This window comes from Tachysurus fulvidraco, chromosome 5, assembly GCF_022655615.1.
Source record: "Tachysurus fulvidraco isolate hzauxx_2018 chromosome 5, HZAU_PFXX_2.0, whole genome shotgun sequence".
Lineage (NCBI taxonomy): Eukaryota > Metazoa > Chordata > Actinopteri > Siluriformes > Bagridae > Tachysurus > Tachysurus fulvidraco.
Genome location: NC_062522.1, coordinates 19,944,853 through 19,960,839, shown reverse-complemented (window position 1 = coordinate 19,960,839; position 15,987 = coordinate 19,944,853). Strand labels below are relative to the sequence as shown.

The 15,987-nt window shown below is 38.9% G+C and overlaps 1 protein-coding gene across 13 annotated transcripts in view; it reads left to right on the top strand.

The window, feature by feature from the left end:
• Nucleotides 1–15,987, top strand: part of ralgapb (Ral GTPase activating protein non-catalytic subunit beta) — a 38,300-nt gene that overhangs the window by 5,151 nt on the left and 17,162 nt on the right. For 4 of the 13 annotated variants that reach the window (XM_047813488.1, XM_047813487.1, XM_047813486.1 and 1 more), the window contains exons 3-13: nt 1,877–2,079; nt 3,603–3,769; nt 4,039–4,225; nt 5,581–5,712; nt 6,973–7,151; nt 8,255–8,305; nt 8,853–8,900; nt 10,840–10,875; nt 11,596–11,747; nt 12,475–12,682; nt 14,990–15,025. In XM_047813488.1, the coding sequence (XP_047669444.1) occupies nt 1,877–2,079; nt 3,603–3,769; nt 4,039–4,225; nt 5,581–5,712; nt 6,973–7,151; nt 8,255–8,305; nt 8,853–8,900; nt 10,840–10,875; nt 11,596–11,747; nt 12,475–12,682; nt 14,990–15,025 (1,399 nt within the window). Of the gene's footprint in view, nt 1–1,876; nt 2,080–3,602; nt 3,770–4,038; nt 4,226–5,580; nt 5,713–6,972; nt 7,152–8,254; nt 8,306–8,852; nt 8,901–10,839; nt 10,876–11,595; nt 11,748–12,474; nt 12,698–14,989; nt 15,026–15,987 lie in introns of all 13 variants that reach the window. The other 9 variants (XM_047813491.1, XM_047813490.1, XM_047813489.1 and 6 more) reach the window with 4 other exon arrangements.

Here is a 15,987-nt window from a genome sequence, read left to right as displayed (position 1 = left end):
TGACATTGTCTTGATAAATTTGCTTAAATAACGCTTCAGAAGTGCTGCTATAAATTTTAGGGTATTATTATTATTGAGGTCCACCGCAGTTCACAGCTTACAGCCCACACGAAAAACCCACAGAACGGGTTTGTAACTGTTACAGTAAGTACAATTATTGATGCAGGTATTCAGAGAAAAACAGACAAGAAAACCGTAAGTGACTTTCCAGTGTAGCATAAGCATTCATTGTTCTACATATCTTTATGCTCTGAGGTCAGATTTATTTTAGTATAGTATTATATGACCGTTACAGTCGTTTCTCCAGCAGCTAGCTTTCACCACAGTGGCTATTCATCATGCTGATCCTATAGAGGGAGTTTCTGAGACAAAACGATCTTCTATGGTGCACAAACAAGGTCATTTGTTGGCAAAGAGTAACTTCATTAACATTAGTACCCGAGGACGGTTAATGATTTGCGACGATTGATTGATAAACTCTCTCCTTTCTAATTACCATGAGCTCGTACCATTGCCTCATTTCAGTTTTTCTTTAAACAATGTCAATAAATCCACACCATACAGGTCAGATACTACATTACCCACAATTCTAAAGTATCTAAAGAATCTTGAACCGAACTGTGACATTTTAAGTCCGACGTATCTGAAGTTCAGAAGTATCTGAAACGCTGTGGCTTTCTACATTCAATGTACTTGCTAGTAAACTTGCTAAACAATGCAAGAAAAACAAATCTACAGAGCAGCAAGCTGGACAATAAATATGAAGCTGAACTCAAAGTGAAGAACAATATCTGAAAATATATATAGCGTGTAGAAATGGGGTGAACTCCGAAGGAAACGAATTGTCGACAGTTTATGAAAGAATTCTGACTTCTTTATAAAATGTATTATACAGGAAAATGACAAGGTTTCCTTAAGGTTTGTTAAGTATTCTAATCCTTTTAAAATGTTCTGTAGAGAAAATGCAGAGGAGGTTTACATCTTGGACAGAAACAGTGGGAGGTGATGGTTTGACTTGTAAGAAAGAGTCGTCTGTTGTTTCCTCTTTGTTACTTTGGTGCACCTGCAAAGCTGATTGTGAGTGCATTTGTGAGTGCAGTATTGCCTTTATACAGCAGTTCTTTAAACATTACATACATGACACATCCAGCATTTGGCAGATGCCTTCATCTAAGGCGACTTGACTTTTTTTGTTATTTTTATACAACTGAGCAGTTGGGTGATGGGGATTGATCAGCAGTGGACACTTGGTGTACCTGGAATTCAGTGGTATTAATATTATTTATCTAGTGTGTCAGACACAATATGGGCAAATGGTCTGCAAGTGGAGATGCATATCAAAAATTCTATACTCACTATAGCCCATTGGTTAGCTGAGATGTTTGTACAAATCACATTCATTTGCCTTAACATTTTCTTTCTTCTTAAGCCAAATGTTAAAAAAAGGAAAGAAAAAGTTTGGCAGTCTGTGCAACTTGAAGTTGGAAAGAGAAAGGAAGGAAGGTAAAGAAAGAATGAACGAAGGAAGGAAAGGATGAATTAATAAAAGTAGGAAATGAATGAACGGAGGAAGGAATGAATTAATTAATAAGCGAAGAAAAGAAGGAATGATGGAAGGAAGGAAAAAAAAAGAAAGGAACACGTTATTTACAGAGGGATTTTTCCAGATGCTTGAAGGCACTTTACATAATAATATAATAATAGAACTTCTTTCGTCGCAGCTTTATACGAGTTGTCACTCATGCTATCTATTCTAAGTGAATCTTATACATTTTTCCATTCTAGCTCGCTGTTTCCCTGCCGTTTCATGAAAAGGTTGACAAACAGTTTGTGGAAACGTCTCCCATCTTTCCTGTGATCTTGTGCTTGCCTGTAGGTGAAATGGACTATGGAAGTAATATGTTACGGTCTGACTCTTCCGTCGGACGGAGATACAGTCAAGCTCTGTGTGGACGTTTACACGGACTGGATCATGGCACTTGTGTCACCAAGAGACTCCATACCACAACCCATCATTAAAGAGCCCAACCTTTATGTCCAGACTATCCTCAAACATCTTTACAACCTCTTCCTGCCAAGGTAATAATGTGCATGATTTCATTCTGGGTTTTTTTTTGTTTTTTTTTCGTTTTTCGTTTTGAGTCGTCACTGAATCGATTCATTTGAGACAGTTCATTGAAAAGATTTGTTCAGAATTGTTCAGTTTGTCTAGATCTGGTAATTTGTCAAGTTTCTTGCCCAGATGTACAGATTTGTCTCTTATGTTCTGTAAAGTTGCTTTGAGACAACGTCCATTGTTAAAAGTGCTATACAAATAAATTGAATTGAATTGAATTTATATTCGGCATGAATGCAAAAAAGGTTCATATAATATAAAAGCCAAAACAATCCGATTGTAGTGGATGTCATTCACATGTACGTTTTAATGTAACAACCTTGTGATGGAACTCCCGTCTGTGTGGGATTTTTTAACCAGAGATTACTGACGTATTCCGTGTATGCTTCTATGTCTGAGTTTTAGAAAAAGAATTAGTTTTTACACCCAGCGCAATATACACCGTTATTGCATGCACTAACATTAAAGAGTCAAACGATTCACTGACATAAACAAACATCTTCTGAAAGCGAGCAGAGTTTCCCTCTGAATTTACTGACTCGAGTGGACTATCTTTGAAGGCATATAAGACATGGAAGACTTTTTGAATGTTCAGACCCAGACAGATAAACATATAACGCAACCTACTTAAAATCTCTGTTTGATAATCGGTGAAATGTGTGCATAGCACTGACTAATACATACTCATTTACTGCCTGAATGAATAACTTTTATGTTGCTTACAAACATTAAAAAAAAAAGTTATGAGCAAATTACAAGAAGTTTTTTTTTTTTTTTTCAAAACCTACCAAATACTAAGTGAAAAACAAATGCTTGCGGTACTTTATTGGAATGTAATACTCTCTCGCTTTCACTGGTGATAGTGATATTTTGTATTTTGTGATGTGAATGTACATGATGTAACCCGAATGAAGACCAGTGATCAGTTTTGTGATCCTTGTTTTTTTTTTTTTTTTTTTTTTTCGCGACATTCACACATACTGAGCTTTTCTTCTCGGCAGGTCTCATGTCAATGTGCTATAAAGTCACCATTAGATCTTCTTACTACTGGTTGCCATAGTAATAATGTGTATCGGTGGGTGGCACAAACTAGCATCCCGAATTTATGGATTGTATATAAAATTCACCGGTGTATATGCAGTATGCATCATATGAAGTAAAAGCAGTGTGTGCAGTTTGTCACGGATCTCACACGCTCTACTATTTTCCAACTCTCGTCGTTAGCCACTGCATGAAATCGTCCCCACATTTGCATAAAGTTCAACTTTTCTCAACATTAAAGTTAATCATACCCACATCTATGCGTCACCGGTCGCTGTTGTTCTTTGCCACTATGTGTCATTGCGTATGTGAACCAAACAAATAAAATCCATAAGCTGTATCTCCTCTATAATATTTTTGTAACAATTATTTGGTTCTATTTCTCAACTCAAATACAAATATGCGCTATGTGAAAGCCAATGTACATCTGTTCTGCGTCTCTCAGGCCCGAGCACTTCAGCCCTATGCACTTCAAGCTGTGTCAGCAGGTGCTCACTGCAGTGCAGAAACTCGCCCGGGATTCCTCCTGTATGGCCCGAGAGACGTGGGAGGTGCTGCTTCTCTTCCTGCTTCGTATCAATGACACACTGCTCGCCCCACCCACTGTGGGAGGTTTGTTACCATGGCAACATTGTGCTGCTTTGCCTACCACATTTCAGTTTGTTTGGGTTCTCCCCCCTACACACAGCCTCTTGCCATACTTATCACTTACAGAGCTGATGCAGTATGATGAAATTTAATTCCATTACCTTTGAAAATGCCAAGTTAACAAAGTAAGCAGTCCTTGTATGGATATTGTACTGTGAATATTTTATACGGTTTAGCCAATATGACATGCGGATTTAGTGTTTTACAAGCCCTATGTACTTGTTCCCTTCCAGGTGGTATAGCAGAGAAGCTGGCTGAGAAATTGATCAGTGTACTGTTTGAAGTTTGGTTCCTGGCCTGTACGCGCTGCTTCCCGACACCACCATACTGGAAGACCGCCAGAGAGATGTTAGCAAACTGGAGACACCACCCACCTGTGGTGGAGCAGTGGAGCAAAGTCATCGCTGCTCTTACCTCCAGGTGCAGTTTCACACGACCCGACGTGAATTAATCGTAGAGATTTAACAATTTCACTCATTTAAACTACATATATGGAGCAGTCTGAGGAAAAAAAATACTTTGACACCTTTATAGAATAGGTGTCACTCCATCCTTAAGGAAAATATTTTATCTTTTATTTTTAATTTAGTTGAATGTATTTTTCCTTCTTTTTTTGATATCAGAAGATCTCTGCAGTTTGAACGTTTACTTAGGAGTTGCACCATCTAAATGCAGAGTGAATTTACTTCCTTCTATACAGTATAACTAGCAATAGTGCAGATGCTCCAAAATGTGATGAATGAAACACTGTTTATTTGCTGCTAAAATTCTTGTGTAATAATTTAATAAACTAAGGATGATCAAAATCATTAATCAGACTCAGTTTAAATTTCGCTAAAGTTTTTTGCCCCAAAAATATAGTTGCAAATGTAGACATATGTTGGGTTGCTATAGACTGTCAGCCTGGGCATAATTAAAACTGCTTTTGTTTTAATAATTTCATTAAAAAACAATCAAAATGAGAAACTGTAGAAATGACAAAGTGATTAGAATAAAAGGGCCGGTGTGAGATGTCTGAATAGCTCTGAGTAGTTTATAGTATGTGAATAAAGGCATGAAGGTAGTAATAGGGTGTCTCTCAATCAACTCTTTAGCTCCCGGGCTTTATGCTTCACACAAGGATCCTGGCTCAGTACACATCAGGACACTCGTGTGTAATTTTTTTCATCAGTCACTGACCCAATCATGTAAATCAGTTTGTTAGCTTAATCACACTCCTTTCTGTTACGGTACTTGAAGGATTGTAGGTAGGCAGCTAGTGGATTCTTTTTTACGACTTAACAACTTTAAAGTCTTTAGGCACGAACAAACCCTACATATAGGACGTATATTTTATAAAAAAATTCGGTAACATAAGTAATCACTTGAGAGCAACAACAATGACAACAGGCTACTTGCGTTCGTAGGCTTAGTTGGCTAAGAGTACATCCATCATTTATTAGTGAGCACTGATGCGCCACAGGTTTTGTGTTGCGTTGGTGTTTTTTTCTTCTCTTTTTTTAAGGTCTAAACGTTCCAGTGACTGGAAGCATATTGCGATTGAGAGAGACGACACTTAAAATGGCCGACTCCCTGAAGAGTTCCCTGATTACTGAACTACTTAGCTGATTGAGACTCACCATAGTTCTATTTATTTCCATAGTTCTATTTATTGCTCCTTTATCTTATTTAATAAATATTGCATTTAAATAAACCGAATCCTTAGCAGTTTTTTTAAACAGTGATTCCACAATGTACAGTATGCCCTTTATCTTTTATCTTTATTCTTTTTTCAGACTGCTGAGGTTCACCTATGGACCATCCTTCCCTCCTTTTAAAGTGCCAGAGGAGGATTCAAGTCTCATACCTATAGAAATGGACAATGATTGTGTAGCACAGACTTGGTATCGCTTCTTACACATGCTAAGGTATTTAGCCACACAGTTTTATCTCCACTCACTGATTTAACACATGCTTTTCTACAGATTTCCAGATTTTCTGTTTTCTTTTAAGGCGGTAAATAATGTTAATGCACTTGCTGAAATGTGAGTCAGTAGCTTGTGCAGACATTCATTAATATACAGGGTACTAACTTCCTTTAATAAAGGATTGCAAAGTCTAAGCATTTTTAACAAAAATTAATTAATAATTGCTTTTACCCCCTGAGCACCAGTACGGAGAAAAAATTGAATGTTGCTCTTGAAGGGTAGTATGTCAAGTCTTGCTCTTCTTGCAGTGACCATGATTTAAAGATGAATGTAGGCAGCTACAGGAAAGAGCTCGAGGGAAATGCAGCACCAAACCGATATTAATCAGTGTTAAATGACATTAACAAGACTAAGGCTTTAAGACAAGTCAGGCTTTGGATTAGATATAAAGGTGTAATTTAAGGATCTCTAAGAGTGTATAACACACACTATAGTGATCAGAGTGAAAGATTTATATAAATTGAAAAAATAAGAGGGCATATGTTTAAGGGTTTTATATAGTAATTAAAGAGACTTTAACAATAGCTAATGCTAGAGAAGTATATAGTATTTTTATTTGTGTGTGGTGTTTTTTTTTTAAGCACACCGAACACAAGTCACTGATGAGAGTTTGCTAAAGGAAACAAAGCGTATGAATATTGCAGAATATACAGTATCTTCATTAATACAGAAAAGAAGAGGAAAACTTAAGGGAAATACAAATTAATATGGGAGTTGAAGCGAGGGAAAAGTTTGGCAGATCCTGTTCATTTTCATTTTAATGAAAGTGATGAAGGCTTCATGGAATTGGGGTGGAATTTCAAAACAAACAAGCAAAAAAAAAAAAAAAAACGAACTGTACCAGAGATCTGTATTTAGGTACGATTTTCTCCAGAGACTTGTTACAGAACTGATAATGTAGAACAGCCGTTCCCAGCTCAGATCCAGGACATTTATCAAATTAGCTGAGGCTCAGAAGCTGTAAATGACCGTAAGAGTTGTGTAAGATTAGGCTTTAGATTTACAGTGTGAGAAATCCTCAAGAGCAGAGCTGAGAAGCCACTGTTTAGAAAATAAAAAGTTAAAGACATTGACTAGGCTCACAGCAGGATGTCTTACTGATGTAATATTTTCAATTTGAATCTATTTAGGAAACTAGCTTTGTATATGTGAATATGTAATAAGGTATTTATTTATTTTTTTCCTCTTTACCCATGACAGTAATCCAGTGGATCTCAGTAACCCTGTGATTGTGAGCTCCACTCCCAAGTTCCAGGAGCAGCTGCTGGGGGTGAGCAGCGTTCCCCAGGAGGTGATCCAGCACCCATGTCTCAAACAGCTGCCTCAGATCTTCTTTCGTGCCATGAGGGGCATCAGCTGCCTGGTGGATGCTTTCCTAGGTGAGACCAGTTGAAATTGTATTAATGCATTTGAACTTGGGCAACAAAAAGCCTCAGGAATGCTCACTATAATATTATGCTGCGATGCATCAGTACCAACGATGGTATCTTGTATCAGTTCGACACCATGCTCGTATTCTTGGACTCATACAATACGAAAAGACCAACGTTCAGTAACGGGTGATACCGTACCAGGGAAACCTAGTGTACTGTACATAATTACAACAAGCACAGTGTGTATCAATTTAACCCACAAGCAACGACAAAGACACAATCAATTGTATTTTATGTTTTCTTATAGTGAAAACAGCGAGTTAAAATATGCGTTCATTTCCGGTCATACAGAAGCGAAGAAGAGTACAGTGGAAACTGTAAAGGATCTACTTTACTTATTTTATTATTGCAAGTGGACAGGAATGAAAGCTTTTGTTATAACAAACATGATGCACTTTCCACAAAGTTCATCACTCTGAGCTTCTATCTGAAGCTTGGAACAAAAAATTAACAGAAACTCAGCATGTCATTAGTAGCCCAGGCTTGAGAAATGTGTCTAGATTCAGTATCTGAAAAACACACACTCATACTTTGTATAAAATGGTATTGACACGTGTGTTAAAAATAAAGTATATGTTCTTAAAATGTAAAAGGCATCACAATTAAAAATAAAAAAATGAACAAAACAAAGCCATAACCGCGTCTCATATGATGTACTATGGCTTCCGTTTAGCAAGAGGAAGCCTTTCCCAACTGATCTCAAACTTACCTAATGTGACGCCGCTAGCTTCCGCTACATAGACAAAACTGCGTGTGTTGAGTGCATGACATGTCCAACATTCCACACTTGGCTTTGTTTGGTTTTATCAATGCATCATCTGTGGGGTTTTTCATTGTGAACACCCTGCTTTCATTATTTTTACAGCAAAGTGGTATAGTGGAATAGTGCACATGTATGCAATTTGGGATGTACCTCATTTTACTATTTTTCTGTTTTTTTCTTTCATAGTATGAGCATTGTGATTTTATTTTAAATAGATTTATTTGTGTCGTATTACAATTTCCTAACTATAATTTGTCCCAAAGTACAATTCTGTTTCCTTTTCTAGGTGTGGCAGTTTTTAAGAAAAACGAGATTCATGAAACTCTGCCCTCTTATGGTACTCATTAAAAGGCACACCTTCTGTTTCTACTCCCTACATCTAAATCTGGGCAATAGCGGTTTACTAATATCACAGTTAGATATGAAAAAAATTCTGTTTTCATGCACATATTTTGTTTAGATTCGAACTCTGTGTCTTATTTCAGTGTATGTGGATAAGACTGGCTGGTTTGACTAACTGCAGAACAAGTAGCAATGCTGATTATCCCCTAGTGACACCAGGACCCCTGTGTTCAATGGACATAAATGGTCATGGCCTTAGTGTCTGTGCTTAAAGCTTGTCATTGTTGCATGCTATGCTTTACACATTCAATCACACAGCAGGGTATTTCAGCCAGCCAATAATAATTCTCAAACCTTTAAAGTTTTCCCCACTTTGTGTGCAGGGCTGTATGCTTTCTTTCTCTGCCTCATTGCCAAAGTGTGTTCTGTAGGTGTAATTACTAATTACTTAATGCTTTGTATTAGCAACTTGATGGCTTTGTGTGTAGGGTGCAGTTTGTATCAGTGTGCATCAGTGGAACTCATGTCTTTCTTCTTCTCAGGATCCGCACTGTCTAGGAGATATATTCGAGACAGACTTCCCTCTCTAGGTATTCTAAACATGACCAACCTAATCAACTAGTGCCTAACCAAGTACGGGGTTAGACTCCCATTACCACTGATTGATTGATCTATTTTGTATATGTATACATGTATATGTATTTGGAGTGCAATGGTGTGTAGATGGGTTTTGGAGGTTGTTTTGATGGAGTCTTGAAGACTTATGTAGCAGGGATTCAAAACGTTGGACTGCAGATTGGTGGACGTTTTATAAGTCGATTCTCATTTCTGATGCATTGTGGTATTTGTATGAGTGGTTTTGTTTGTTTGTGTGTGTTTGTGTGTGTTTGTGTGTGTTTGTGTGCGCGAGAGTGTGTTTGTGTGCGTGTGTGTACGTGCATCCTGTCTAAATAAGAGAACTAGAAAAAAATAGGTAATCCTGTATCATGAACAGTATATTAGATAGGCCTCTCTGTCTGTTTGGGTAGCCCTCTCTGTCTGTGTGTGTGTCCCTCTCTGTCTGTTTGGGTAGCCCTCTCTGTCTGTGTGTGTGTCCCTCTCTGTCTGTTTGGGTAGCCCTCTCTGTCTGTGTGTGTGTCCCTCTCTGTCTGTGTGTGTGTCCCTCTCTGTCTGTGTGTGTGTCCCTCTCTGTCTGTGTGTGTGTCCCTCTCTGTCTGTGTGTGTGTCCCTCTCTGTCTGTGTGTGTGTCCCTCTCTTTCTGTGTGTGTGTCCCTCTCTTTCTGTGTGTGTGTCCCTCTCTTTCTGTGTGTGTGTCCCTCTCTTTCTGTGTGTGTGTCCCTCTCTTTGTCTGTGTGTGTCCCCCTCTTTGTCTGTGTGTGTCCCTCTCTGTCTGTGTGTGTGTCCCTCTCTGTCTGTGTGTGTGTCCCTCTCTGTCTGTGTGTGTGTCCCTCTCTGTCTGTGTGTGTGTCCCTCTCTGTCTGTGTGTGTGTCCCTCTCTGTCTGTGTGTGTGTCCCTCTCTGTCTGTGTGTGTGTCCCTCTCTGTCTGTGTGTGTGTCCCTCTCTGTCTGTGTGTGTGTCCCTCTCTGTCTGTGTGTGTGTCCCTCTCTGTCTGTGTGTGTGTCCCTCTGTCTGTGTGTGTGTCCCTCTGTCTGTGTGTAGGCCTCTGTGTGTGTCCCTCTCTTTGTCTGTGTGTCCCTCTTTGTCTGTGTGTGTCCCTCTTTGTCTGTGTGTGTCCCTCTTTGTCTGTGTGTGTCCCTCTTTGTCTGTGTGTGTCCCTCTTTGTCTGTGTGTGTCCCTCTTTGTCTGTGTGTGTGTCCCTCTTTGTCTGTGTGTGTGTCCCTCTGTCTGTGTGTGTGTCCCTCTGTCTGTGTGTGTGTCCCTCTGTCTGTGTGTGTGTCCCTCTGTCTGTGTGTGTGTCCCTCTGTCTGTGTGTGTGTCCCTCTGTCTGTGTGTGTGTCCCTCTGTCTGTGTGTGTGTCCCTCTGTCTGTGTGTGTGTCCCTCTGTCTGTGTGTGTGTCCCTCTGTCTGTGTGTGTGTCCCTCTGTCTGTGTGTGTGTCCCTCTGTCTGTGTGTGTGTCCCTCTGTCTGTGTGTGTGTCCCTCTGTCTGTGTGTGTGTCCCTCTGTCTGTGTGTGTGTCCCTCTGTCTGTGTGTGTCTCTCGCTCTGTCTCCGTGTGTCTCGCGCTCTGTCTCCGTGTGTCTCGCGCTCTCTGTCTCCGTGTGTCTCGTGCTTTCTGTCTCCGTGTGTCTCACGCTCTCTGTCTCCATGCGTCTCTCGCTCTGTCTGCCTGTGCGCGTCTATCGCTCTGTCTGCCTGTGTGCGTCTATCGCTCTGTCTGCCTGTGTGCATCTCTCTCTCTATCTGCCTGTGCGCGTCTCTCTCTCTCTATCTGCCTGTGCGCGTCTCTCTCTCTCTGTCTGCCTGTGCGCATCTCTCTCTCTCTGCCCGTGCGCATCTCACTCTGACTGTCTGTCTGTCTCTATATGCTCATTTCATATGTCAGCATTTGTAATCCTATTTGTCCCCAGGTGTTGCTGCATTTCGAGACAGACTACCATCTTATGGTATTTCTGTTTTTTTATTTTATTTTGTTGTTTTTTGTTTTGTTTTGTGTCAAATCACATGGGACTTGGAGTCTGATTGGTTGGTTAAAGTTGCATGCAAAAGAGTGAAAATCATGGACATGTTACAAAATGTGGGGGAAAATAAAGGCTGAATGAAAAATATACATGAAAGTTTTGTTCCTGAAACCTTACATTAGCTTTATGACAAATGGTTCTGAGGGTATAGAGAACCAAAAGCAATCTTAAGGCTCAGAAATCAGACGCTCTCCAGTCTTACTCTGATGCGTTCTTTCTAATTGTTTCTGCTCCATGCTGAACTTCTTACAAACAAATCATTTATTTACAGTATTGCAATTTGCTCAGAAGGATATCTTGTGCAGAGTGAATGATTAATCATTGCAAATCTGCTATACTCACCCAATCACTTCTTACCATTCAGCATGATGGATGTCTAATGTATAGATGATTTTATCGATGTATTTTATAGCACCTGCCTTTGATTAGTGTTTGCTGAAATTTTATGTATTTATTTTTGCTCACTAGCTGGAAACTAAGTGAGCAACTCTGGAACCACCTGGTGTTTGATCGACTTAGTGTCTTTTTACAAGTTACAAAGCTGAATCCGTGTGGCCTTAAGTAGCCTAAAGTAGTGATTTGGTGTGAATTGTGTCATGACCTCTGTCCTTGTCTTGTGTCTTGTGTTTTCTTTTAACCCTGCAGGTATATCCAGACCCCGCTCAGACAGCGCTCCACCCACCCCTGTTAATCGGCTAAGCATGCCGCCACCCCCAACCACCACCAACACCACACCCCCTCACAGCCGCAGACACAGACCGTCAGCGGTTAACAAAACCACCAGCAAAGCCTCTACGGTACGTTCCATCAAAGAAACAATGCAAAAACTACAACTAAACTTTTCTCAGACTAGTACTGCAAGTTTGGCTTTGAGCAGGAGCACCGTTGCTTGTTGGATATCAGCACTACGTCATGTTGGCCGTACAGCACTACGATTGTGTAGTGCTTTTATACAGCAGTTTTATAACCAATAATTCGTGCAATATCAGATACAGTATGACTAAATATTTTGTTTATTTTTGTACAGTAACACAAAATAGACTGGATACATAACACTATATAGGAGGATAATTTACATTTACATTTCCAGCATTTGACAGACGCCTTTATCTAGAGAGACTTGCATTTAATCTTATTATATATTACAATTTAGGGTTAAGAGCCTTGCTCATAGGCCTAGCAGTGGCAGCTTTTTGGATCTGAGATTTGAACTCCGTACCTTCTGATCATTAACTCCAACACCTTAACCACTAATCTACCACATCCCTATGCTACAGTCTGACTGAAAGCCTGTAGGACGTTAAGTAACAGTTTCAAAGTAACATCCTATTGCTAGAATTGTAATATTTACATAGTGAACACAGGCCAACATCAAATTGTACCACTACTGTTCTTCTAAATATCATCTCTTATGGAGCGTCACGCTCTTGTCCAAACAAAAAGTGGACCGGGAACAAACTTCTGTTGAATAAATGTCTAATATATGTATAATTTATTCTACGTGGCTCGGTCTTGGCTTTCCAGACTGGCCAGTCCAAAGTGTTGCACCAGCCGTCCTCCACCTCTCCTTTGTCCAGTCCCAATCAGACAAGCTCAGAGCCGCGCCCGCTGCCTGCTCCCACCAGACCAAAGGTCAACAGCGTGCTGAACCTTTTTGGCCAGTGGCTGTTCGACGCCGCACTCGTTCACTGCAAACTTCACACCGGCCTCAGCAGAGAAAGCAGCGTGACGGGTAAGGTGTTCACAGGTACTGGACCTCTAATACTGTCCAAACATCTTGCAGTCATGTGTGCTTCTGTTCTTTTTCTCATTATCCTCCCTTCCTGATTTCCTTCCATTCTTTTACTTATACAAAATAGGCTATTCCTACCTGCAAGATTGTACAGCATTTGGAGTCTTTATCATATGTTCCATTAAGTTAGCATTAATGTTGTGAAGCAGTTGCAGCAGTTATCAGCTCAGAATATCCTGTAGCGAAGTTCTTTACCGAACTAGGTAGGAAAGTCTGACTATTTAGGTACAGTTAAGTGATTGAGGCATTTCTTAAATGTATCTCAAGCATTTTTTATTTTTTTAGTCATTTTAAATGAACGTTTTCAGGATTTATAACTGTCCTTTATGAAAAAGTTTGTATTTCAAATACAGATATTTGGTGTCTAATGCAAAATGACAAAGTGATGTAATTTAACAAGCCTATTTTTAGGTAACCGTTTATATGGTGCTTCCTGATTGGCGCCACTTAAAAGCATTCATCGAGGAGGTTGCAAGGAAGAAATATTGGCTCTGCTCGCCAAGTGGGAAGGACGCCATTGCTCTCTTTGGCCTGTCAAACACAAGTGCTTTTCACACTTGAAATAATTAAGCTTGGGTCACTCTAAACTCCGGGAGAAATAGAATTCTGTCTTATCTTATTTCACCTTAATCTAATGTTTAACACTATACATTTTCGAACATTTAGTTAACGTTCTTGTATTCATTTTTCTGCTGTCAGCAACCAGGAGTGGATAAATACAGCATGCGTCCACTTTAGGTGACTTGTCCTACTCACTTGCGTGTCTCGTACTTTCTCATCAGTGAGACAGAATGTTGCCATGTACAGTGGTGTGAAAAAGTGTTTGCCCCCTTCCTGATTTTTTTATTCTTGAACACTGGGCCATGTGGGTTTGGATTTTGTTTTCCCTTAATAATAAAAACCTTCATTTAAAAACTGCATGTTGCGTTTACGTGTGTTATCTTTGTCTAATATTTAAATTTGTTTGATGATCTGAAACACTAAAGTGTGACAAATGTGCAAAAAAAAAAAAAAAATCAGGAAGGGGGCCAACAATTTTTCACACCACTGTAAATACTCCTTGGCTGTTTTAAGTCTCTTGAAGACACAGAAAGGCAAGAAAACATACAGAAGTACACAGAAGAAAACGCTTGAGCTAATTTTATGAATAACCATGTCTAATTCTTGTGGAAAAGTGTGGCGAGTCTACAAATCATCTGAGGCACATTCTGTTCAATTCCTGATGGGGTTTCTCAGCATCTCGTCATATAACATTGTAATACCACATAGTTTCATAGTGTACATTGTTGGCACCACTATGTGGAGTTAACAGAACAAAAGCAGTGCTATAACCTTGCTTCAGGGCAGGGATTCATAACAGCAGGTAAAAAAAAAAAACCTTGCTTAAATAACACGGGGTTAAATGCAGTGTGAAAAGCAATAGCGAGATGCTAACCCGAACAAGATGCTGATATCGCTTTCTTCGAAGTGTGTTACTCTGCTCTGTGCTACAGCCTGAGCAGCAGCTTGAAAGGTTTTCACATGTGTTTGAGGAAGCACGTGTTGATGTGAGGGTGGGTCTTGGTGAATAATCAAATTCGGGAGACAACAGGGATAAAAAATAGCTAAGACTCTATTATTTCTTCTCTGTTCATCAAAACAAGTATAAACATTACAAATAAAATTTGCTCAAACACTTTTGGACGATATTAATATTAGTAGTAGGAATAATAGGAGTAATAGAATTAGTACTTTATTGATTTTGTGATGTAAGACCAGCATCGTCCAGTAAGGACTACCATATTAAATTTAAGTGTCTCTTAATCATAGTGTGATAACATGGGGGGGGAAATGCCGTACAACTGGGGAAAAAATAAGTAAAGGTCAAAAGTCTGGAAACTTTTTAGAAGTGAATCACATGCACATGGAACTGAAATCGGGGTTATTTACATTCGAAACATTTGTCTTTCATTTTACAGAAGCAAAACAAAAAACCATATTTTAAAGCCCATATTTCTCCGTAAGTCATTAATACAGTATTCTGAGCTGAACGTCAGATTGATTTGTGGCTTAACTGTCCATGTGTTTGCTTGTTTCCTTTGTGCTCCATTTCTGTACATGCATGGTGAATAACTGCAAGTCAGTACCTCAAACAAACAAACAAAAAAAAAAAACCCAACACAACCATATTGACATTCTTTATAGTTTCTGGATCTCTATTATTGCTGTTCTTTGATTTGTTTCCATTTTATCTCTGTTATCTTGCAGCAACATTTTTCCAAATTCTTCTTTCTTATAAATCTTGTAAGTAGGAACACAAGCTTTACCAGTTGCAATTATTTGGTTTGTTTTTTTTCGACTTGTTTCTTTTTGCTTTGACATTGTCACTTTTTTATTTTTATTTTTTTTGTTGTTGTTGCAGTATTGTTTTCTTGAAGAGATTTGATCATACATTGCTTGAGTCTGGTATTAGGGGTCCGGGATATTGATTGATTGACTGCTGCCCAAATGTCACAGGCTCAAATGCAACAAATATTCTGGATATTTTATTACCTGTAAATGATAATCAGAAAGTCAAAGCACCAGCAAAGGACTGAGAACGTTTGTTGTGATTGATCCTTTCTTGTTGTTGTTGTTATAATTGTTGTTTTTTTTTGTTTGTTTGTTTTTTTTTTTGGATGAAACCTAACATACAATCATACAACCTGTTGTTGCTCATAACATACATTTAAAAGGACCTCTACTAACCAATCTCCTCCAAAGAAACACAACAATCAACATTGTCTTCTGTTACGCCTGGTGTTTTATTTTTGATTATTATTACTATTCATTTTGTTGTAGCTTTTTGTGTACGGTTTTTCAGACTTTTCAGTTCTTGTACCATTTTGTATGGATGTTTCTGCATGTTGTGGATGTGTGTGCAGTTTGTTTTTGCTATAGCGTGCCTTTTATTGTGTTAATTAGTTGTGCGGATTGACAGCGATTTGCCTTTTGTTTAATATTTGTTTTGCAAATTTTTTGCAATAACAGGGAGGCTGACCAGGAGAGCTTGTCTTTTTTATTTTTACTTTTCTTTGTTTTGTTTTTAATTTATTTATTTATTTATTTTCCCCTTCCCCTTTTTCTTTGTTCCCCCCCAAAGATCCAGAACCATATTGTAACCAAATATTGTGTTATTTTAAATATGATATTTTCAGATTGTAATCGTGCAACATTTGTTAATGTACCTGTAAATTAGTTTCATTCCCAGTGATGCTAAAACACCA